General features: G+C 42.9%; 1 protein-coding gene and 1 long non-coding RNA gene across 4 annotated transcripts; both read left to right on the top strand.

Moving 5' to 3' along the window:
- Positions 1 to 1478: 1478 nt before the first annotated feature.
- NSG1 (neuronal vesicle trafficking associated 1) lies at positions 1479 to 23900 on the top strand. Of its 3 annotated transcripts, none has more exons than XM_057426845.1 (5): positions 1479 to 1808; positions 2316 to 2469; positions 5990 to 6106; positions 17539 to 17649; positions 22929 to 23900. In XM_057426845.1, exons 2-5 carry the CDS (start codon positions 2341 to 2343, stop codon positions 23127 to 23129), a joined length of 558 nt encoding a protein of 185 aa, XP_057282828.1. In that variant the 5' UTR covers positions 1479 to 1808; positions 2316 to 2340; the 3' UTR covers positions 23130 to 23900. The 3 variants fall into 3 exon arrangements, with proteins under 3 accessions (XP_057282828.1, XP_057282827.1, XP_057282826.1); XM_057426844.1 differs by having other exon boundaries at positions 1482 to 1808; positions 2319 to 2469; XM_057426843.1 differs by having other exon boundaries at positions 1482 to 1808; positions 2238 to 2469.
- On the top strand, positions 7707 to 9705 carry LOC130608684 (uncharacterized). Its single transcript, XR_008974615.1, has 2 exons — positions 7707 to 8211; positions 9008 to 9705. It is a non-coding gene; the product is annotated as an uncharacterized LOC130608684 (long non-coding RNA).
- Positions 23901 to 24235: the final 335 nt, after the last annotated feature.

The following is a 24235-nucleotide window of genomic DNA, read 5'->3' as shown; positions in this document are numbered from 1 at the left end:
ACAAGAATAACCTACGCTGTGGACAGGCTATTCAAAATTTTCCTTTTCTCCACAAGAGACACTAAAACAGAGTACCCCTGAATACTCTCAAATAACTAAAAAAAGGGCCAGAGCAATCAACTGGGGAATTTACATCCATTCATCTTAACCTGATACTTCCTCAGGCACACTCTTAATGCACAATCGTCCTTTGCTTTTGACTATTTTCAGCCAACAGAAGGGCTCAAATATAAAATCACAGAAGCTGGAGATGAAAGGATGTCGCCAGTCAATTTGTTAAACCATTCGCTGTGTTATTTTGGCTCCCTGTGGTATTCTGTCAAATATACTTCTGATCATCACTTGGACTTTTGATGTCATTTGGATTCTGAATGACTCTGGCTTCACATACAAATGAATGAATTACACCCATCCATCCATGGGTTATTCATCTGTTTGCTCAAGAACACTTGCTTGTAGAAGACAAGGGTATTGCCAAAATTAAATAAAGTACTTCTTGTTTTCTGAGAAACCCCTGTAATTCAACTTACAGGTGCAATTTCTATATAAAATGAGATTTTTTTTCCTACTTAACACATCCATGTATGATTTATGAAATGTTACTAGAGTCAGACAAGCTTATTTTACACTTTATTTACTCAGAACAGAACACTGATGAGAGAAATAAATGAGATCGACAAGATGATCCATAGTCAGAGAAGTGACTTTCTTTATGCCGCAGCCAGGAAGGGAACCTGGGCCTCTAAACATCACAGACCATTGACCTCGGAAAAAGAGAGATGGAGTGCGTTTGGATCTGACAACTGGAACAAACCGCAGTGAGGGGCTGCTCATGCTGTCATCCGTGAGAAGAGATTGGTTTGGTTTGAGGCATAAACGCCAAGCGCCCGCCTGCCTCTTCGTCTCCAGAGCTGCCATCATCCCAGTCACTTGTTGCATCACCTACAGCGGGCTCTGCTCCACATGCGGCTCACCTGCCAGACTGCAGAATGAGCACGTCGCTTGCCTTGGGTTATAGCAGACTGTGAACACGAATCACTTTCGTTTCGCCTCGGGACAGACGAGATCATAAGACGGATGTCCCCTCCCCTCACTGGGGCTGCAGAGCTCTGCAATACGCATTTACCTTCAAGTGACACGAACGAGCGCCGGGTCCCGCACTCGCAGTGCCCCCCTCTGCGGGGGAGCTCGCTCTCACCGCCCTGACAGGCACGATTGTCCTTTACCCGCAGACGCGCTAAGGACGAAGCTAACCTCTCGGTGACACTCCCCCCGCCTCACGCCCAGCACCGCCGGCGGGCAAGGCGAGGGCGGCCCCCTCCGCTACCGTATTCAGCGGCTGACCCCGCCGGGGCCGGGCGGCCTCTACGTTAGGGACACGGGGCAGCCGTGAGGGGCACGGCGCCAGCCCCCCGATCCGTCAACGCCCGGCGCTGGCAGCCGCCGCTCCCTCGGTGCTGTTCTGTTCCGTACGGCTCCGCCAGGGGAGGGGCGCGGAGGGCGGTGCGTCGCGTCCCGTCCCCCCGCCACCGCCTCCTCCTCCACCTGCTGCCGCTGCGCCAGTAGCCGGCTGTGGGGAGCCGCCCGCCTCAGCCTCGCGGGTCCCCTTTGTGCTGCTGCTGCTCCTGCTCCAGAGCTGCCCTCAGCCAGGCAGCGGCTGCGTCACGGCCCAGGCGCTGCGTCCGCCCAGAGCCACCCCGCGGAGGGACAGCTGCCGCCTCGACCCCCGTTCCGCCATTGCTGCGCGGGCCGCGGCGCAACGGAACGACGCCTCGCCGCCCCCCGAGGAAGGGCCGGGAGCCGCGGCGGTGAGTGGCGGGGCCGCTGCCTCACACCTCGGCCAAGGGCGGCCGTTACCCCTGTGAGGGGCCGTCCGGGGTCGGGATGGCGGGGTAGGGCGCGGCGGGTGCCCTGCGGGTACGGGCAGGCGGTGAGGGGAGGCGGGCTGGGCGAGGGATGCGGCGGTGGGCTCTGGCCCGGGGCGGGGGCCGGCGCCGGAGCCCGCCCCATCCCGTGGGCTGAGGGGCGATGCCGCACTGGTGCCGGGTGGGGAGGCGGCGCTGGGATCAGGCTAACGTGTCTGGCGTTTTGGGGTGCTTTGGGGTTTGTGTTTTGTTTAACTACGACAACAAAAGCGCTGGCCATAGTACTTCCCAAAACGCCAAGATGTAACCGAGTCACAACGACCAACGCTGTTTAATGTTAATATTTAATATTTATTACTTTTTTTCCATAAGCCATTTCCCTGAGGGCTGTGGAAAGGTCTGGTGCATCCCGAGTTCCTGACATTTTGCATTTCTGTGCGTGTGTGTCAGCAGAAAATCCCTCTAGCCTGGAAGAATGGTGAAACTGGGGAATAATTTCAGCGAGAAGAGCACAAAGCAACCCCTTTTGGAGGATGGATTTGACACCATCCCCCTGATCACACCCCTGGATGTCAATCAGCTCCAGTTCCCGCCTCCTGATAAGGTACAGTAGGCATTAGTTTCCACCCTGGAGAATCACACCCAAATCTGTGGCGAGCAACAAAAGAATAGGTTACGTGGTGAAAGGAGCAGCTTAGAAATGTCAGGGAATATGGGGTGTTTTAAGGCATGCTAGTTCTCTCTGGGGAAAAGGATTAACGGTTAAGCTAATGAAAATCCAGTAGTAGCGATTTGCATAAAGAAATAGTGGGAAATATTAGCAAGAAGCACCTGCAGATTTCAGTGCTGCTGTATAAAATGTCTAAACATAAAAATGCAAGCTTCTCTATGCTGTATTGTCATAGTCCTTTCTAGTCTGTATTTTTTTTTGTGTCTGTAAGGTACTGTGTATTCTCTGTGAATGATATGAATTTTCTGTTCAGAAAATGCCCCCCTAATGGGGGGGGAATAAAGCACCGCTTTATTTCTCTGCGAGATGTGCACGGGCAGACTTGCCACAGGGAGAAAGAACTTCCACGATCCCTCCGTGCTTCAGTAGGAAATTAATACTAGAGCCTGACAAGCTGAAATAATGAGATGAGAACAGGCCATTGAATTTTCTCCTTGGTGACTGATTTGGTTCAAAACCCTCCAGATAAGTGACTTAGATGCTACATAGCTGGAAGGGGACAGTCCAAGGTGCTGCTTACAGGGTGGAAGGGAAGTGTGCATCCTGCATACCTCATTACATGGCTTGATTACTGAGGATTTAGGAAGGTGATGTGATAGCATGTAAGTACATTTATTCTCACAATAAGAATTCAGCAAGTGTTACTACAGGCAAGGCATACAGTAGTAGGATAAATTTTCAAATATTCCAGTATCCTATTTTTCAGTATCCTGTTTTAGTAGGATACTTACTTGAACATTTCTCACTTATGCATCTGGCAAAATAAATGCTTCGTAGTCTTTGAAAAATAGAAAATTTAACTGGGAAAGTATAATACCTTTATGCTGATTTTTATTTTTGGCATTGTGTCTTCCACGAGCTCAGTTCTATTTCTACATAAACTGATAGCTATACCTTCCTCATAGCTCAGAAAAAATCACATAATCTTATATTGGAGTAAAGGATTTTACCTTATGAAATTTGTCTCAGGAGAGCGTTGCATGTAGATAATACAGATAAATTTGTGACCTCCATTTTAATTGCTATCAACACCATTCTGTGTTGTGTGTGGTGACCAGTTGGCAGGCATAAATGCAATAAGCCATAACAGCTGTTAGAGAGCCTGAGGGTCCATTTTCTGCCCTTGGTTACATGGGTGTAAATCTTGTAACTGAGGACAAAATTGCACCCTAAGGCTTTAAAACAAGTTAAGCCTTACTGTGTCTGATACGCCTGCCAACTGGTGACTGGATATAACTGATTACCAAGGACCAGTGTCCAAAGGAATTTGTTATGTTACTGCACTGCTAAGCAGGAGTCTGAACTGGGGATCTGTATGGTAATAGGTTTAACCTGAGCAGAGCCTCTTTAGTGAGCCCAGGAGGTTCTCTGCCAGCCTGATTGCTCTTACTAAAATGGGGCAGAACTCCTCCCTCCTTCACGCCATTTGTTTGGAATGAAAGGAAATTTACAGCTAGGTTAGAAGCTTAAATAAGGGAATAGCTGGTTGGCTCTTCTACTCCTTCCACTGTCTATCTGTCTGTTAGCTTTCCTTCCTTTCACAAACATACAGGGAAAACAATAAACCCATTATATTTATTTGCCCTACTGGCTGCAGCTGGTTAGCGAGGTCAGTGTGACTTTACTGGTTGCTACGGACCCAAAGGCAGTAGTACAGCAGCTGATGTGAGGAAAAAAAAAGAAACATTATTAAGTCAAGATTAACACACCGATCAAATTCTGAAGTACAAAGCTATTAATGTATAATGAATAGGAGTACATCATATATCTATGCTTATTTTTCACCTACAAGAATGCTCCAGTATGGCAGTGAAGCATAACTTCTTGAACAGCAGTGTCTACAGCGCTAAGAATTTCATGATTTTGACAGCTTCTAAATTAAAAGGATGAACTGATCCAGATGCATACTTAGGTATATTAAACAAAAGAAGACATTATATAACCACATAGATAGAACTTTATGTTCAGTGTCAGCTGAGGGTGACTTGAGTTGCCTTAGGTTATGCAACATAAAGGGGGGAGTAAACTGTTAAAAAGCATGCCAGAAATCTACGGTTTCCTTCCATGATGCTGTTTGGCAGTTGTAAAATTAAATGGTAATTATTATCTTATTAATTAGAGCTGAAAATAGGTAAAGTAGTTCTAAACCTTTGTCCGGCACATATATGTGTAATGCTATGTGTCTGGTAAGCTGTGTGGTACTGAGTCCAGGTACAGTTATACATTCTAGATGCCATTTCAGGTAACCCAAAGCTTTAATTTCACTGCCTGCTGTCTGTAAGTGTCACAGTCTTAACTTCAGAATAATGTAGTTGCTATTGAGACCATGCGTAATGCTGTAGATAGAATCTGATTCTGAAAATCTAAGAGTGCATATTTTTAACTTGAAACAACAGAGAAAACTGAGCAGATCTTACTAGCACTGTTAGTACAATATGTTGCACACTGTCTTGGGAGTGGTACTTTGAAAAAGACCCTGAAAAACTGCAGAAGGCAAAAATGAGGCAAATAGGTTAGGTATGTGAGAATTTTGTTCAATTAGAATGCCTGGGAGAGCACTAGAGCTGTGAGTGACGTAATGAGTATTTTAGGAATACAGGTAAGGTGCTAAATGGTGTAGCTCAGGGCAGTACCTCATAGCAAGGAATAAACTGAAGTTGAAGAGCCTTGGATTATTTAAGAAATCTCATTAACACAAGGGTTTGTGGGCATCTTGCTGCTTACAGCTGGCAATTCCAAAGTTAGATGTTAAAAATAAGAGTGCCAAGACCTATAGTCTAGTACATAGTGAATAGCAGCTAGTGCTTTCAAAGAGCATGACTGTTGGTGGCATCATCTGCTAGATTTCTATGGGCACTCCTCAATAACTGTCTTGTCCTATTAGTCTCCAGTTTGAAATTCCATTAATAGGATCTCCTGAAGCAAATGGAGGTGGCTGTTTTCAAACTATGTAAAGTGGGAAGTTTCATGATTTGGATTTAAAGTAAGTAGATGCTTGCCTAGTGTAGCAGCACAGTACCACTACAGCTGAGAGAACTGAATGTTTGTGCAACTGTAGCATAACAAGTCTTCTGTAGATTCATCAGAACCACTTTGATGGATAATTGGGAAAAAAACTAACAACCTTTGGCTGCCAAATACAAGTAGGGGAAAAAAAGTACTGTGCTAGATGTATTTGTAAGCAGGTAAAAGAAGAGTTAATGAATAAGATTTGTATGGCCAGTTCAAGGTAAGGTGGGATGGAGCTTTGAGCAACCTGGTCTACTGGGAGGTGTACCTGCCCATGGCAGGGGGGTTGGAACTAGATTATCTTAAGGTCCTTTCAAGCCAAACCATTCTATGATTCTGTGTTTCAGGTGACGGCTTTTTGATTTGTTTCATATTTTTTTTAAAGGTTGTGGTCAAAACAAAAACAGAATATGAACCTGATCGCAAGAAGGGCAAGTTCCGTACTCCTAAAATAGCTGAATTCACAATCAGCATCACTGAAGGGGTTTCAGAAAGATTTAAGGTAAGTAATGCTATATGAAGATGTTAATGACTTGGTTGTGTTCAGAGAAGTGCTTAAAATCAATTGCTGATTGTGTCAAAAGTGTATAGAATTGACAGAGTGGCTGTTGTGGGTATAGTAGAACATGAGGAAGATAAATGCTATAATAGATCAGTATTTAGCAGTTAGAAGCAGAGCAAATCTTGCAGCATTATTGTTGCAATCCCTCACAGGCAGATTAATTCAGAAGGCACTTGTGTCAGTGTGTCGGTTTTGGAGCATGGCTGGCCAGGGTGTATGTGGGCTGCATGCAGGTAGCTGTTGTGGAATGTATAAAGCTCCTGTTAGTATTGAAGGACAAGAACCACAAGAGTATTTGTTTTCCTTTTGGCTTCCTATTTTTCACTGTGGCCAAACCGTTCTCTTAAAAGCGCTGTCACAGTTCATTATGTGTATTTTTATAGTTAAATGTATGACTTGGCGGCTCAAGAGTGTATACCAGAGTTCTTTGCTATCAGTTTTCTTGGTCCAATTGTGTCTCACAGCTTGGTGATGACTGTTACTGGCAGACAGCAGTTCAGCAAGAATCTGACTCAGATTTACTCTTTAGTGTCCACACCCCTATTACTCCCTTTAGTACTACTACAGGAAAGCCGAGAGGTTAACTGGTGCAAGGATTGAGTTACCATTTCCTCTTCTCATTGTAGGATAGCTTTTCTTGGAAAGCAGGGAAGTTGGCACTTCAGCTCATGCTTTCCTACTTACTGTCTTAACAAAGGAAGACTACAGCTTTTCAGGGCTGTTAATTTGGAATATTACCCAGGGGTGCCAAAGCATTTTTAAACGGTAAGCAATGACACTGGTCAGTGCATGGGTACAAATACATTGGGAAAACCTAAGATTTACTGTGAGAGAAAAATAAAGATTCAGTAAGGATGTGGATTTTCTTTATATTGTACACTTCTAACTTCAGTTTGCGTGATAGGAGTTGCAGTGCCTACCCAGAGACTGTAGTTCTGTTGTGCCTGACCTGTGGTTCTAAAAGCTGCCCAGGCCCAAGCCTACCTTCAGAAGTGTATACGCAGCTCTGTGGATCATGCTGAATGAAGAAAGTCAAGGTTCAAGGAAGGGTTAGACACTTCAGGCTGTGTTTGCAAAGGAACTTTGCAGAGTGTTGCCAGGACAAATGTTTTTCAGTGCAGGTCACCTGGTGGAGTCTTCAGGCACACAGTGAAGTCTGTAGGTTCCCAGTAAGCTGTGTGAGGAACCATGCCAGATAGCTAATAAGAGATATGGGGTGTGGCAGAAACATACTAAGAAACCTAGTTCCAGTTTTTCTGTTCCCTGGTGTGGAGCAAGGACATCCTATCCCTCAGGGAAAATGCTACATTCTGACTGACACTCTCCTCCTTGGCACCAGTCCTTGAGAATAATCCCCTTCCTCTCAGGTGAGGGTTGTGCACACTGTATTGTTGGGTAAGATGCAGATGGACATCTGAGAACAAAGAGAACGTATGCCTCCTCTCTTTTTGTGTGTGTCCTGGTCACACTGTGGTGATCTGAAAATGCTTACTACATTGTGAAAAAAAAAAAAAGGAAGAGTATTTAGTTTTTAGTTTGAGTATGCTGCTAAGACTTCAGTTCCAAGCAGCTGAGCAGAATCTATACCTGAGGAATTCTGCATTTATCTACTAGCTGTAGCAACTAAGGGATTTCGTTGTTACATTACACTGTAGGTAAGGAAGGGTTCTGAACATCTTGATTTCATCTAAATTTTTTGCACATCCCTTTATAATCTGGGCTTTTTCTGTTTTTGTTGGGAGAGCTGAGCAAATGAGACCTTACTGAACAATAAATAGCTTTGGATAGGCTGTTGGATAGTCTTTCCTAATTTGAATAGCTGAACAGTTAGAAGCCTGAGCATTTTTGTGTTGCGTTTTGATATACCTTTGGATGGCATACTTAAATAAAATAGGTTTTAGATACTCTTTTATGATGATCGCTCTGGGATTAATCTCATACTACAGTGTTGCTAGGTTTTGCTGCTAGGTAACTACTGCATCAGAGAGAGGTTTCAGTAAGATTTGGTATCTGTTGGGAATTGCAGGGTGATTCACACTGTGGCTGTAAGTCTGGGCTGCTAAAGAAGAGTGTGGGGGTTGATCAGTTAGGAAAACTGGTTCAGTTAATTGAAAACAATAGTTTCATGCAGAACATCCAGGTCCTAAAAATGTCCCTTAATCTCTATGTAACAGTTTTAGAATTGAATTACACTGCTTGCAACATTTTCAAGAGAACTGACTGCTTCTCCAGCAGGGATGATTGTCGTATTCACCACTCCCAGTAGTAAATATTACATGAATAATTGATGAAATTTCATAAATATGTAGATGAAAAGTACTGATTGTGTGAGGTTTTCTCTTGGGTCCTTATTAATTGTGAACCATCATGTTAACTACTGCTGTTGATTCTGAGAGAGCAAAAGGATATTTGTTTGAAAATTAAATATTTGCTATAATTATGAGATGCATTATTTAACTGATGGGATATTGACTTTGGCTTGGGTTCATGAAAAAAGCTTCAGATGCTGTTTCGGTGACTTGAATATTGTACATCACCAATGCCTAAGCTTGCCACAAGACCCAGCCAGAATGCTGTGCTAAAAATAATAGAGTCAGGCCTATTTACAATTAATTCACATATGTGTTCTAAGATGTGTACTTCTTAAATAAGGACAAAGCAGATTGCATTTTTGGGATTCAGCAGTGCAGATCATCTAAAGCTGTTCTTGAGAAATGACACATTCTAACAAAGGAAGCAACTCCAGCATGTGCATATGTCATGTAGATCATTTAGTGATTCAGCAGCTGGGTGAATAAGAAATTACAAAACTTATTTTCTGCATTCTCCACATTACCACAGTTATTACAACAGAGCTGAGAATGTTTACAAAGACAACTGCAAGTATAATTTTCCTGTTTGAAGCCACATTCTGAATTCCAATCAGAATCTGTCAGAAGAATACGAAGACTTCCTGATTCTGAAAACGCTGTTGTCTTCATTTAGTTTTATGGCACTAACCACACCAAGGAAGAGCTGTTTTTTTTCACTGGAGGTTATTTTTCATTGAGAAAGAGAAGTCTTGCTTGTATTCTTTGAACAGTATAGACTAATGCGGGGAGTTGGTCCTTCACATCTGCAGAGCAACTTTGAACGAGGCAGGTTTTTCTCTCCTGTATATTGTCCACTGTACAGAATAACACAAGAAGACTGGAAATGTCATTTCAAAGGAGCCTTATGAATCAGGACATAGGAGAAAGTTATTGCAGGCAAAAATTAATGGTATCAGTTACGCAAGGCCAAACCTTTGCCCTGCCATTGTCAAAGCAGCATTTTTACAAACTCCAGTTGGATTTTGCAGTGGGATGTCTGTTTTGGCACCCACTGAATTGGGCTGCAATTGACAGTTGTGCACAAACACACCAATTTAAAAAATGTTTGTTGTATCAAAGCAGGAGATTTTTTTTCTGTCTTTGGGGGAAACCTGAATAAGGAACACACAGAGGTATTTTGAAAGCACATACTTATGTTTCCCAATAGATTTTAACTCCTTAAATAAATCCAAGCTGTGGTATGTCTTCAGCCATTTGGTTCTATTCAAAGGCAATTCAGTTCTTCAGATTTTATCCTTGACATCTCTAAATACATCTAACTGCAGAGCCAAAGCCTTAAGCTTATTTCTGTGGTAAGACCATATGGTGCAAGCCATGTATTGTCAAGTAGCAAGCAGTTGTTGAAATGCCTGTATGAGGTTATGGAAGAGGCATCAAGACTTCCTTTTTAAATCAGTTCTTGAAGTTTTACCTGCTTTTTTTAAGACTGGAAAAATGTATGTAATGTATATTTAAATACTTCATTTTTGACCTGTCTTAAAAGTGGCATCCTTTAAAAAATATTTCTGACTTTTTAACCTGTTCTTAATAATACCAATATAACTAATAACTTATTGCTGCAAAAAGAATCTCTTTGTTTCTGTGTGATACTCTGTGTGTTGAATAGCTCTTTGTTCCTACTGGAAAAGTCTGTTAGGTGCAGGAGATGTCAGCTGATTTCTGTGCAGGATATCACATCCTTAAGTGCTGGGAGAGTGACAGGTGCTTACTGCCATGAGTAGTTCTGTATTCTTCAGTAGCACAACTCAGAGGATTAAGGTTACTCACAAGCATAAGCGTTTGGCAGGGTTTGAATCTTTCTGTTATTACTTCAAGCAAGAAAAATAAAGGAGATTCTTCTTTCAATCTAACTGCTGTTTTAAATCAGTTGATGTAAGTAAAGGCTCTGCGTGGCAACTGTGGTTTTTCCATTTGTTTACCTGTTAGACAAGTCTCTGATGTAACATTGACAATCCTCACACTAAATTTTTGGCTGAAAGGAATTTTTGTTACAGTCAGAGCCAGAAGATTTAAGTTAAGTGGATGCCTAACAGCAGCTCTCCTGCTCCAAGTCAGGTGTCCTCTGCTATTGTATCCATTAGAAATCCTTTTCTTGGAGCAGAACCAGTGATGCTGGTGACAAAGATGATGTTTTGGGCCTCTCCATATGTAACACCTCTATAGCCTTTCCTCTCCTGAAGTAACCTTTTCCAGCCTTTCTGCTGGCCTCAGTAATATTCTCTTTGTTTGGGAAGGTATCAGAGTTCTTACTTCAGGGCCACAGAGTTTCTTGAACTGCTTCTTCAGATCTCTGTAGTTAAGAAACTAATATATGGTGCCATGTGATGAGAAATGAAGGAAATATTCGATGTTGAGCCACAGTGCTGGACCCTCAAGGCCACTGTCTTGTTACCTGTTTGTGTTAACCCATGGTGTCAGATCTCAAGGCCACTGCCTTGTTAACCTATTTTTGTCTAACAGTATCTCCCTTGGGTTTCATTAGTCGGCTCCCCTGCAGGCTTATTCTGTTGTCTTGTACTGTCACTGTTAATAAGCACTGGGTCTGTAGTTTCATTGCTGTTACTTTCCTTCACATATCTATCTGCTTTGCTGCTCCTCCTGGTCATCTCCAGGTGAGCATCCCAGCCAGCTCCCTCTTCATCTTTGTCTTTTGTGTTTGAGAAGGACAATCTTTTAATTTCTTCTACTTTTTCTGTACACTTTACCCCAGAACTGTCATCCTCTTTGACCACAAAAGTTTGACATGAGTGTTCTGGTGAAGAAAGTTGAGTTTAATAGGTAGATACCAGTCACATAGCTAAACATGACATCATGTTAGAAATACTCTTCTGAAATGAGGTACCTGGTTGTCTTTTGAGCCACCAGTCATCTTGTATATGTATATATGCTCCTGAGACAAACAAGTACGGGAAGTTGTATAATTTAGGTTCCTCCATAAATAAATGAGTCAAATGTTGCATGCATAGATATGAATGTTCCTTCTTTTTTTTATTTCATGTTGCCATTTACTTCAAGTTGAACAATTCTTAATGCTTAAGTGCATTGTTTCAGACACGTTTTTCATGTAGACTACTAGGGACAGGTAATAACAAACAATATCATTTTGGAAAAGCAGGAATATTAGGAGTGAAGAGCTGTTTTCAGTGCTCTCCAACGTTCTGGTAGAGGGCATTATGCAGCTGGAGATGCCGGATTTCAGTGGAGAGAGGTGAAATGGAGGTCACGGCCATTTGCAGGGAAGTCAGTGTGGTGTTTTACGGATTTCAGTCTGTGGGCTGTAGCCAGACACAATCTATTGTAATTACAGTCTGCCTGCCCAAAATTCTCCTGTAGTTTAAATTGGATGGCAATAATCTTAATTTCCTGGCCTAAATGGTTGTACAGAGTTGCTGTATTTCATCCCAGTGGGCTTTGCATTTCACTAGTGAGCAGAGCATAAATTGGTTGTAAATCACTTTGTATGAAAGGTGCTCCATAAATTTATGTCTTCACCCTTTTTGTTTAGTGCTAGCACCAAGTCTGTGCCTAGTACTTTACAGGCAAATCGGAAATGAAAGTTGTGGTCCCAAGAGGCTGCAATTGAAATAGATAATACATAAACGTGGAGTAACATGAGATGTGACCAAGTGCCAGTGATTGAGCAGTGAAAATTACTACGTGTCTTGTTAGTTCCACTTTAGTTCCACTTCTTGTAGTAAGAGGAATGCTCATAGTTGGGTTTGTGTGCAGAAAGGTGCATGACAGAAGGAACAGCATGAGGGAAGGCAGTGCAAAGCAGCACAGTAAGAGTGTGTTAATGGGGATGTTGGTCAAGAGGAGGAGGCATGATGCGAAAGGTGCAGGTGAAGGCAGAGGAAAAATTGATTGCACCCAGGCTTTAGTGGGATACAGGCAAATGGAAAGAGATAGAGCTAAGAGGAGCAAAAGGAGCAGACTTGTGCATGCCTTGAAACATGATTTCTAATCTGCTCAGAAGGGGACCGGAGCCAGGAAGGAGTGTGAAGAGAAGCAGGCACGGTTGGTGTAGTTGATGAATTTTGCTGTAATATTCCAGCTTGATTTAAAAGGCAGTACAAGAAACGTTATAGCAAAGTAAGGAAGGAGGAGACTGCAGCAGCCAGGCAGAGAAAATGCAGCGTGCAGTGTTTTGCAGCTGTAACAAAGTGGACTGATTGGGAAGACGTAGCAGATTCTGATGGCAAGGCTTCTCACAAGCTGTTTACATGTTAGGGAGTTGTCAGATCTGGTGAGTTTAATTTGTTCAGCAAAATGCTTACAGAGACTGAAGACAGCTTTTTTGCTATGGGTGCACTTAGTTCATTCATTAGTCATCTCTCATTTCGATTACTGTAATGGCTTCTGGCTAGACGTTGTCCTTCTGCTCTTCACTTACAATCTATTAATCTGCCACATACATAATACCTTGTCGTCTTTTCTGTTCACTTAGTTTTGCTGCCAGACCCCTTAAAACCACCTTTAAAGGACACTCTCAAGATGAAAACAAAACCACGCTTCGAGTTCCTAGTCAGAAGGAAGAATTGTTTGTACTGTCTTGTAGTTATTTTATGAAAAGCATTTTAAAAGCCCATCACTCGTGTGATGTGACAGTCACCTTGGAGTTTGGCGGGATGTATATGGCAGTGAATGATCATAGTAATTCAGAAGGCTTCTGCTTCCATTATGTGGGGCTCTGCACTTATGCCAGCTGGCTACCACAAACAGAAGAGATTCCAGATTCTTTCCAGAAGGGAGGGAGTGGTGCTTGTGCATGCAGTGCATCCTCTCCTGCCTTGAACAAAGGAAGAGGGCAGGTTGCTGCTAGTGCCTTGGTATGAAGAGGAGAATAACTTTCCTTTATTTCATAGTGAGTGTACAAAGCTACTGTGGAAGAAAACAACAAAATGACAGCTTTGGTAGAGCTTGTGGTCTAAAGAGCAGCTTTGATGGCTTCCCATTTCCCATGCTGGGAGGAGAGGGCTCAGAAGGTGAAGTAGGAAGCTAGGGCTACACTGTGTTACTGGTGGGGGAGAGATGCTGGCTGTCTCAAGGTTAGAAGTGAACCTGAGAGTCTGACAGTTGTGGACCATCAGTGGTGAGTTATTATGAGAGTAAAGGAAAATGGGTATTGAAGGGAAGGAGTTTCAGCTCAAAAGAGAGAAGTGGATTGGGTTAACAGGTGGTAGCAATCACCTTGGAATCCAGTGATGGATTTCTTTCTGTCTTTGTCGTTTGTGCATGTGACTGTCCTTTACTTAGATGAATGTTACTTGTATCCTGAAGGATGGATGGTAAGAGAAGGGAGATTCTCTTCTAATAGGAAGGATACAAGAGCTTATTTGATTAGGGATTTGCAAATTGAGTGTGATTGCAAATTATTGGAGATAATGAGAATAACAGTTTACATATTAATACCAAAATTAATATTTTTTTTAATGTACATGTTAATTCCAAAGTGAATAAGAAATACAGTAAGCAGGAAAGACCCATGAAAATTACAAACTAGGAGCCCTGAGAGTGCTTTCCAGTGGTTTACTGTGTGGCAACGGAGGAACCATGCTGGATGTAACCTGTGTGAGCAGTGAGAACTCGCAGCTCCATGTACATCTGTGAAACAGATAAATGCTCCATGTCTCAGCAAATCAGCCCTGAGGTTGTAGCTCTGCAACTTGCCAGGCTCCAGCAGTCTGCACAACAGTTGGCTTTTGACCTCTATCAAAAAACATCATTACTTTCCAAAACAGTTTCAGAGCTTGGAGATAGTGGTCCTGCAGTGATTGTGGAAATACAGATCTTTTTCTGTTGTTCAGTAGTTGGCCTCAACTATAAATGAGCTTGTTATCTTTACAGTATATTCCTGAGGCCTTGTCTGTGTGTTGGAATGGTTACAACTGGGAACTAATTGTATAAATCTATTCCTAGCTCGTAGGATAGCCAGGGAATATGGTTAAAATACTTTGAGATGTGAGAATATTTTTCAAAGTATTCTAAACTGTTCACTCCTATTACTGGAGGAGGCAGATGTGAGCTGAATTCATGTGTAACATAGCAATTGTTCTGCTTGGTGTCTGTGTCCCATGTCGCAGGCCTATGCTTCTACAGAGAGCAGCCTTTGTCAGTGGCTGTGTGGAATATATCTTGTATGGCATGAGAAGCCTCAGCAATAATCCCATCTGGATTTTATCTTTTCTCTCCCCAGTTTCTAGTCCCTTTTCCATTTCTTCTCCAAGGGAAAGAGCAGTGACTGTCAGAGCAAAAGGAACAGTATAACACAGACACACTTTGAGTCAGTGAGAAGTGAATGACCCAAAACCTGAAACTTGGACTGCAGTGCGTGTGTTGTAGAGTGACTGGGTGAGGAGCCTCTGGCTCCTTTCTGGTTCCTCACCTTCCCACACTGCTTCACGGGGAAAGGTGGCCTTGGGCCCATGACTCCACAGGCCAGCAGATCTGTGAACCTGCACTGGGGCCCTGCATACAGTAGAGCAGGACTCAGGGATAGCAGCAAGGTGATAGGAAAGCGGAACAAGGAGCCCAAGTGGGAACTGCAGGCTTAGGGGTGAGTTTTCCTAGAGCCTTCAGTGCAAGGAAAATTCTGTGGGGAGAGAAGAGAATAAGGTTTGTTACAGTTGTAGGGAAGGGAAAATGGTGGAAGGTGGGATGCCAGGTTTGGGCCAAGCTGGAGTGTGAAGGGCCTTGCACAGGAGCGTGGGTGGAATAGCTGAGGAAACATAGGAAGAGGCCCCAACCAACCATGGAAGAGAAAAGGGAGAGGCCTGATTAAAAAAACATGAGAAGGGCTGAGCTAGGGCATAGCTTGGGTAGGAATGGGGGGGAGGTGGAGGGTATGTTGTTCATTATTAAACTGGGCCACAGAGAATGACCAGAAGGGAAAATGTGCTTTATCGCTTGGATTCTGGAGCTCTTGAACATACTGAGACAAGGAACATGTCAGCAGAAAAGAGAAGGTTGGCAAGAGAGTGTGATCCATGTTAACCTTTATGCATGCAATTAAGTAACAAACTTGGGGAAACACTAATTAGGTTTGAAAATTGATGTCAGTGGGAGGCTTTTGTAACCCAGTGACTGTTCAGAGAAACTGAAGACGTTGCTGTTAACCAAGAAGGTCCTTTGCTCCTTGTCTTGTTTCAGTGGGCATTGCTACATCAATATCTGAGTTTCTTCTGCTAAATTACTTTCTGACCTGTAGTTCTCCCTGCCTCTCTTCCAGCCCTCCTTTTGTGCTTATTTTCTGTTTGTCAAAAATCCTTACAAAATCCTTGGCTGCAGCAGCACATGAAACTCCCCAGCCTTGTTTCAGCCAGGAAGTGCAGCACTCACTGTTTTCTGCCCATGATGAAGTTCACTGCCCAGCATGAGAAGTCCTAAAACTTCATCTCATATCTTCAGTCCCACTAGCACAGAGTTCACAGTGCTGCAGATCCTGTTAGTTATGGGGTTTATCATAAAGGCAGTGTGTGGTGGTGGTTTTTACCAAGAGGCAAAGCTACAAGTTTTTCTTGTTGTTGCTGCTTTCGCAAATACCAGATTATTCTTGTTTTCATAATTGACCCTCATGTGCCTAAGTTCTCTTTTCAGAAGATGTATACAACTGGCTTACTTGTCTTCCTTTAAAATTTAGATTATATTATACTTCAATTAATCACATAATCTTGCTTGTTTCTGTTTATTGCTGTTTCTTGTGCTGTAGAACACGCTGGCTTCTTTCTAACTTGTCAAAACCCCAAAAAGCTCAGCAGTTCTTACTGCGTGATCTCCTTGAGCCACTCAGTTGTCTGTCAGTAGGAGCTTTAGAATAATAAAAACACACTTCTGGACACTCTCCCAGGTAAAGAATGCTGTTTGCTCAGCTCACATCTGAGCTGAATTAGGAGCTTTGCAGTGAAACTGCTAGGTCAAAATCTTGTTCTTTTTCTTGTCAGAGGCAAGATCATTCTAGAGCTAGTTCTGTCTCTGGTCTCGCCTAAAAGGCTGTTGGTTTCCATCTGCTCTAGGTTTATTCCTGGGAAGCGTTAGCTTGATACTGACACTGATTGTAGACTCAACTTCAAGCCCACGTTCCAGACCAGAGAGGTGCTTACAGACATGGTGGAAAGTCAGTGCCATGTAATGCAGTCTGTAATGGTTCTGTAATGTAGTGTTCAAGGCCAGGTTGGACAGGGCTTTGAGCAACCTCGTCTGGTGGAAGGTGTCCCTGCCTATGGCAGGGGAGTTGGAACTAGGTGAATTTTATGCTCCCTTCCAGTCCAAACCATTCCAGGGTTCTCTGTGAGCACTGTGGAAAGAGGTGCAACATTGCTCCTTGAGGATAGCCCTGTATTGAGCATGGTATATTCCCTTATGGATCTGGCAGTGAGCTACTCCTGCACAGTCTCTGTGTGGCAAAGAAGTACTGTTTCAAGCTATGAATTCAGGAGGATTGAGCAACAAAGCATGCAGACTTAAGGTGTAACTATCTATATGTTCGTAGCAGATGCAACAAACTCTCTTCCTAACAAGAGAGGGTAGACATTACTTTCTCCATGCCCTGCTGCAGTCACCTCTATTATCCAGATGACACCTGTACTAAAGCACTGTCACCTGACTCCATTCTGAGACAGGCACAGGGAAAACAAACACGCTTATCAGCTGACATAAACTAGACTTACACTTGCATCATCCAAACAGCAGCAGACTCAAGCTACCTCCATGTGTCCTTCTGGCCTTGTGTGAACTGAACAGGAGCGCAGCCAAACCCACCTTGCAGTACAGAGGCAATGGGCCTCTGACCAGACAAACTGCTTGCTTCTCAGAGAAGGGAGATGTAGAAGCACTTAGGTGCTGCTTCCCTGTTCTCCCTCAGTAATTAAGCAGCTGTTTTAATCCTTTACTTGATTTTACTGTAAAGTGCACTTAGAGGTGGCTTCTGCTGCCAGCAGTGACAAACAGCAATACAATTAGCAGTGCGTTACTAACATGAGCATGTTTTATTTTCCTTCACAGGTGACTGTGCTGGTCCTTTTTGCCCTCGCGTTCTTAACCTGTGTTGTATTTCTGGTAGTCTACAAGGTTTACAAGTATGACCATACCTGTCCAGAAGGATTTGTTTTCAAGGTAAATTGTGTTCACATGCTAGAAAAACAGGAGAGCATGTAATATTCTCTGTGTTGTTTTCTGTATAACCTTGATTGAGTCATGCTGTATTGCACAGAAACTTGTGCTTGTTTACAGAGGTTACTGTGCTTCCTGCTGTTTCTTTCTGCTTAATTTATAATTGAGGTTGTATTATTGCATAATTTTCCTAACATTGTTATTTTGCTAATGCTCTTAACATTGAAAATACAGCCCAGTCCCAGCACTAGTGTCCTTCAAGCCTATTTCACTTCTAGTTGTCTGGACAAAGCCTTCATTTATTAGGTCATATGGGTTAATTTTGCTGTTCCTCTAAATTCATGTGTCTTAGGAAAGAAGAGAATGATAAAACTTGGAGGGGGAAAAAAAATCACTCTGGAATATGTGTCAAAAACCCAGTGAGTGATGTTCTCATTAGGAGCAGCAGACTGACTTCAGGGTTATTTCTGTAGAAAGAACTTGTTCTAGAACAGTGACCTTGGAGCCCTACTGCCACGGGCCAAAAGTGATGCCAAAAAAAAGGGAAAACACATTTATCAGAGAAAACCCCTGGTTCTATCTGAAAGGGAGGCTGCAGAGCACTTCATTTGTGCAAGATATTAGTGCTGGCTCCTCAGCTGTGACCGGCGCTCAAAGTCAGAAAGGTAACATTGATTTCTCCATTGTAGATTCAGCAGGGTTGAGCTTGGCTGTAATTAGATAGAAAAGTAGCAGTGATGATGGCATCCTTCCCTCTAATTTGTTAAGAATACTTAGGCACGTAATGAATCAGATGGGTACCTAGTGTCTTCAGAAGGACTTAAGAAAGAATGGCTGCCTCAGCACTCCTTGATGATCCTGTTTAGGATTTTTGATTCTGTCACTTCAGGCATATAAATATCTTGCAAGAATCTAGTCCAAAATTATAATCAGTGATGCCCTGCTCTATTAACTTAGCTCCACGCAGTCAGTTTTAGGTTATACTGCTTTCCCTTGGTTCAAGGGCAGAAGATACTGTGGTGAGAATATCTGGAGGTAACTCAGGAGATCCAGTGCTTGGTTTTGCTGTTGTTCTCTTTTGTTGTCTCAGACAAGCACTGAAACCCCCTGTGCTCAAGTCTCATGGGACTATAGCCTTTTTTTCCCTAAGATTTCTCTTTGAGCAATTTGGAATACAGAGTGTATGTTCCTACTGAGCCTGTCTTGATGTGATCCTGACTTCACAGGAATGGCGGGTTACATATTCCTGCTGTAAGTCTAGTTAACAGCCTGCTGATTCTGGTTCCTTTCATACCAGGTTGTCCCTCCCTTTTGAGTTGCAGCCTTCTGGCTTTTGTCTCTTCTTCCTCATGTTAAAGATGTTTAAGGGGAGAACAATTCCTTAGCTGTATTTCAGTCGCACTGTGAAAGTGTGGTTGGGTTTCTCTCCTTAGGTCCCTGTGTTTGAAACAGAGGTTAGGCAGAAGGTCCCATAACTCATGCTGTGTTTAAGGTGCAGCACATACACAGGCCTGCACTACTGTTACTCTCCCAGTGTTTGAGTTTTGAAGGCTGATTCCTAGCTGCTTGATGGCGTAACTCCAGGAGACCCAGCATCTTTGGTCATGTAACTCTTGAATACGAGTTTTACAGGATAAACACATTAGCAAATGACACAAGGCCTGAAACTACCAGTGTTGACATGAATCTGTATTTGTTGCCTTTGTATTTTTTTGGGGGGAGAGTCTGTAGTATGTCACGTCAGAGCTTGCACAGATGTCCTAAGAGGCATGAAGACTGTATCTGTCACCTTGTGACCAGTGTCTCAGTGGACTGGCTTTGTGCTTGATGTGGACTCTGTAACATTCTCCGTCCTAGATGTCCTTAGGCTGTGGATGCTGATGTGATTTCCAGGGTAAGGGCAGAGGTGTCCCCTGCCTCAGGAAGCCTGGTACCATGGGAATCTCTGCATAAAGGCTGATGTACCATAGGTCTGAGTCAGGCTTGTTCTTCTCTGCCTTGATGCTCTCATACATGGAGCAGTTCCAAAGGTTTCAGTGTTCTCAACCTTCCTGCTTGTCCTATACATCCAGGGCTTGAAGGTGTGCTTACAAAGCTGCTCATCTTCCTTTGTATAGCAAAGGCAGACTGCTTGAGCCTCAACTCTGCACTTGCTCAGGCTTTCTGACACAGCCCTAGTACTTATGTTGGGTAGATCACTCCTCTGATGTGATTTTCACTGGTTCTTGGTGACTCACCTGTGTTTTCCTCAAAGACCTGAGTGCACTTCCATCCTGGATGAGTTTCTGCAGGACTTCAGTGTGCCCCAGACTACATCTGTTACCCTTTAGCTTTCATTGCCAAGGCACCTGAGTTCTGTCAGACTCATGGACAGTACAGCAAAGTAATTTCAGTGCACTAAAGACAATACCATCATCTATTAAATTCAGAATTACTGACCCAGCAAAGGTAATGTGACAGAAGATACTATTTAGAAGTGAATACCACTGGAGTCTTCATGTCAAAGGAACAAAAGGAGTCATCATAATACAGCCATAGACTGGCAACCAGGGTTTTCTCAAAGGCTTTAACCCATAACTAATTTCTGAAATAGAAGAGTTGTGAAATAAACAAGAGACCATCAACTCACTCTGGAGCATTCCAGTTTCTCCTCATGGCATTCCTTACTACTTCTCTTACCTGGGAACCATGGAAACAAAAACGATGGAGAGATGTCCGATGTAAGATGAAGGTATTAGGCGAGCAGCAGAACGAGCATTGGTCCCATCTGCCATTGCTCAGTCACTCCCAGTGCTGTGTGACTTGTCAGGAGCTAAGCAGAGGGGCTGTCCTTGAGCAGAAAACAAGAAGCACTGAGCAGAAGGGAGCTCTTTCCCATCTTTTCTAGAAGCATGAAATCCCAGGAACAAAAATGCAGTCAGGATGGCAACTGCTGTGTGTTTCTTTAGGCTCTTCGGTCAGATGTTGTGTGTGTTTGTGAGCACAAAAAAAACCGCTTACTGAGTAATTTTGCCCGTTACAAAGCAAAGTGATTCTAAAAGCAACACAAGATGCTGTGGCATTCTTTTAGACTGGCAGCAATCTTGGCTTGTCTTCAGCACCAGTAATTATATTTGCTTGAATTTCCTTGGCCAGATTTCACTAGGCCAATGGATTGATCTAATTTTAAATACTTACAATTTTAAATATTTACAGTTGTGACTGCATCGCATAACTGGGTAAAATAATCACTACAAAGATGCTGTGTCTGTCTACTTCTTAGTCATTTTATCACATCAAAAGTAGTGTCAGCTTTCCCAGATAAAGCATGGATAATACTTCCAGAAGATGGCAAGGTAGATGTAGGAGAACATTAATCTCAAGTAACTGTATTCCATAATTCTAGATTACATGTTTTAAATCTAGGTCCCGGTCTGGCGACTGGCATATATAATGGTTATGGCCACAGGGACTAAAACAGTGCTGAACAGGCACAAGTGTCTGCTCAGCTGGGGTGAAATCCTGCCTGCTCTGTAGTGCTACTTCCAGCAAAATGCTGGGGGAGAATTTGCCCTTGTGCTTCCTTAACAGATGATACCAGATAAGCTGAACCTGGGTGGATGTGATGGTAACTTGGAGCACTGTTGCAAGTCTGACATGCATCAAGGCTTCTGTTACAGGAGCAGGTTGGCACTGAGGAGGTGTAACTCGTGGGAGGGCTGTTAGTCCCATGGCAACGACTCTGCTTGCAGCAGTCACATGTACTCTTGAGGGCAGGCAGGTTTCATGGTGCACATGCAGGCCTCTTGTTTTGGCAAGTCTTCCTTTTTTCTTTCATACCTTTTGATGCTTTTTTTCACTAACATCTTTGGAATTCAGAATTTATATTAAGGTAAGACTGTCTGTTAGATCTGACCCCCAGTTTTTCTGCTTTACAATGTAAACCATTTGAAACTGTTGCTGCTGGTGCTCATTTATGCTCTTTTGGTTTTCTGACAAGAGTCAACCCAAAAGTAAAGGTGGACACACTGAGATGGATAGCACCTGGTCCTAAATCCCATGGCATTTTTGCATGTGTGTTTGTCCTCAGCAGTCTCCAATATTAAGTTCCATTTGCCAAGTTCTATGAGACCAGCAGCAGTTCAGAGTTGCTGTGCTGGGGTATTATAAATTTTAGCCAGTGTGGGAAGCAGGAAGACCAAAAAGCCCATTTCTTTTTAAAAGAGAGTAGAAATGATTAGACTTACTTTTCTTCAAGCTGCACCTATTCCTAGTTTGTATCGTAGAAGGTCCATTCAGTTGCCCAGGGTTCTGCCCCAGCACTTGATTGGTTTGGGAACAGTTATCAGGCCAGGCAGCCTGGACTGGCAGATGTGGCAGAGGACCTACAGAGAGACCTCTCACCTTCTGCAGCAAGACCTGGGGGGGTCACAGGATATGCCCAAGTAATTTTTTACCTTCACTGCAAGTAGCTACTGTGTTGGCTTTTACTGCACCATCCCTGAACGGGGGCTAAATGATACCTGCTGACTAATGCACTGCACTCCCTTTGGTTCTGAAGATGACAGCAAAGTTTGGATCCTACTTTTCTAAATCGTGCGTTTCTCTTTCAAAAGCTCTGAGCATCCAGCAGTTTCTATTCAGTGCTCTTACACTTAAGGGAAATTAAATAATGCAGTCCCATGGCTAAAGATAGCTTTTTAAAAGCCTGCTGCTGGCTGTGTCTTTCTGACAATCAAGAGTGAAGTATTCTGTGTGTGTGTACACACTTGCACATAAGCTTGGCTACTCACTATGTTTTCCCTGTATGTCTTTCTTACTGGGCTATGAAACTGTTTGTACCTTGGCACCAATATATCTGCATTAATTTCTGTCCCTCAGACTGAAAACACCATACAAAAGTGCCTGAAGCTAATCCAAAGGTAGGATACAGACAGCTGCAACTGTAGGGTAAACACTTGGAAACTAGGTGGGGAGGAAAAACCATTCCAAAGGATGGCTGGAACTGGAGATTGAGTACTTTTAAAAATAATTTCAGGCAAGCATATTTCTTGTGTGTTAATGGTCCTGGCACATAAACCTGGATTGGTCTTGCTGGCAAATATACCAGTAGTTTGAGGATTGTGGGGAAGAACATTTTGAACACAGTAGGAAAACACTGTAGTTAATTGCTTTATGTTGCATCTTGACAGAAAGTAAATGCTGGCTTAGACTAAAAGGGAAAGAAGAAACAAACCAAACCTGACTGAACCACATTCAGTGTGTGAATGGGGCTGTGTCTAAGTGATGGGTTTTCCTTTCAGAATAATCAATGCATTCCAGCTGGGTTGGAAAACTACTACTCTGAACAAGACTCCAGTGCTCGAGGGAAGTTTTACACAGTCATAAACCACTACAATCTGGCCAAGCAAACCATCACACGCTCGGTGTCCCCATGGATGACAGTACTGTCAGAAGAGAAACTATCGGAACAGGAGACTGAAGCCGCGGAGAAATCGGCTTAGTATGATCCGCTAATTAGTAACACTATGTCATTTGAAGGTAACTAAGGGACTTTAAGGAACTTTTCATTAAATATAACTATGGATAATTTAGAGGTTACTCATGTTTATGGTGCAATTGCTTCTGTTTGCTGATACTGCTTTGCAAAAAAAAACCAAAAACTTGCTGCAGAACATTCATGGGCGTAAGACAAGGTGCCTACCAGCATCGCTTTAGAGCTTTGACACCATTTTCAATGTTAACAAACCCCCAATGTTAGGTATGTTCTTGCAGTTCATTGGATACTGACAGATTTCATCACTGGATTTTTGGGGCTTGGACCTTAGATAAATCACGTGTTCTGTTCTCTGAATTGATCCTTTACTTATGACTTCTTTTATTCTCTGTCATTTTGCAAACTGAAACACCCCAGCCATAACCAGAGTGATCTCTTGTTCAGATCAAAGCTGTATCTAATACTTACTTTTGGCTCAAGCAAGAATGAGAGTCAGCATTGATGTCAAGGGCATAATGTAATGACTTGTATGGAGAAAGAAAGTGTCAGGTAGCATTTTTCTTACATTTTTCTCTACTGTTGTTTCTTTGTAAGTGATGATGAAGTTCTCCGCAACAAGGCATGCTCAATGTTTTATTATTGCTGTCAACAGGATTTAACTGCATTTCCACTGTGGCTTTAGCATCTTGGTACAGATGTGCACTGAAACACAAACTAGGTAGATGTCATGGAAAAACACAGACAGTTTTAGTGATGGATGTTGAGGATAATGTAAAAATAAATAAATAAATAGGCAGTTCAAGGATATCCTAATGAGAAATTACATCTTTTGGTCATAGTTCAGAGGCAGAAAGCCTATGCACAGTACATGTAGTCTGCCATATAATTTGTTGGATGCAAGTGAGGGAGTAACATGTCTAAATTTTCTCTTATTACATTAACATTTTCCCTTTTTATGAATTGGAAAGAGCTCTCAGTTTATGCATGGTGTGCAGTGTGATACTTTTTAAACCACAAAGCATCACGCATGAAACCAGCAGACTGGGTACAAGAAGTGGATCTTTTAAAGCTACATGTGAAAGAAAGTGAAGAGTAGAACTGTTCATGTATGGG

Source organism: Pezoporus wallicus, unplaced genomic scaffold (genome assembly GCF_028554395.1).
Source record: "Pezoporus wallicus isolate ANWC-B61680 ecotype Strahan unplaced genomic scaffold, APGP_CSIRO_Pwel_v1 scaffold_13239, whole genome shotgun sequence".
Lineage (NCBI taxonomy): Eukaryota > Metazoa > Chordata > Aves > Psittaciformes > Psittacidae > Pezoporus > Pezoporus wallicus.
This window is presented reverse-complemented; position numbering and strand designations above follow the sequence as displayed.

Excerpts from the sequence above, each read along its gene's own strand:
- NSG1 (XM_057426845.1), top strand. The coding sequence starts at position 2,341 with ATGGTGAAACTGGGGAATAATTTCAGCGAGAAGAGCACAAAGCAACCC. Across the intron at positions 6,107-17,538 it reads GGGTTTCAGAAAGATTTAAG|GTGACTGTGCTGGTCCTTTT; the intron begins GTAAGTAATGCT and ends TTTCCTTCACAG. Across the intron at positions 17,650-22,928 it reads CAGAAGGATTTGTTTTCAAG|AATAATCAATGCATTCCAGC; the intron begins GTAAATTGTGTT and ends TTTTCCTTTCAG.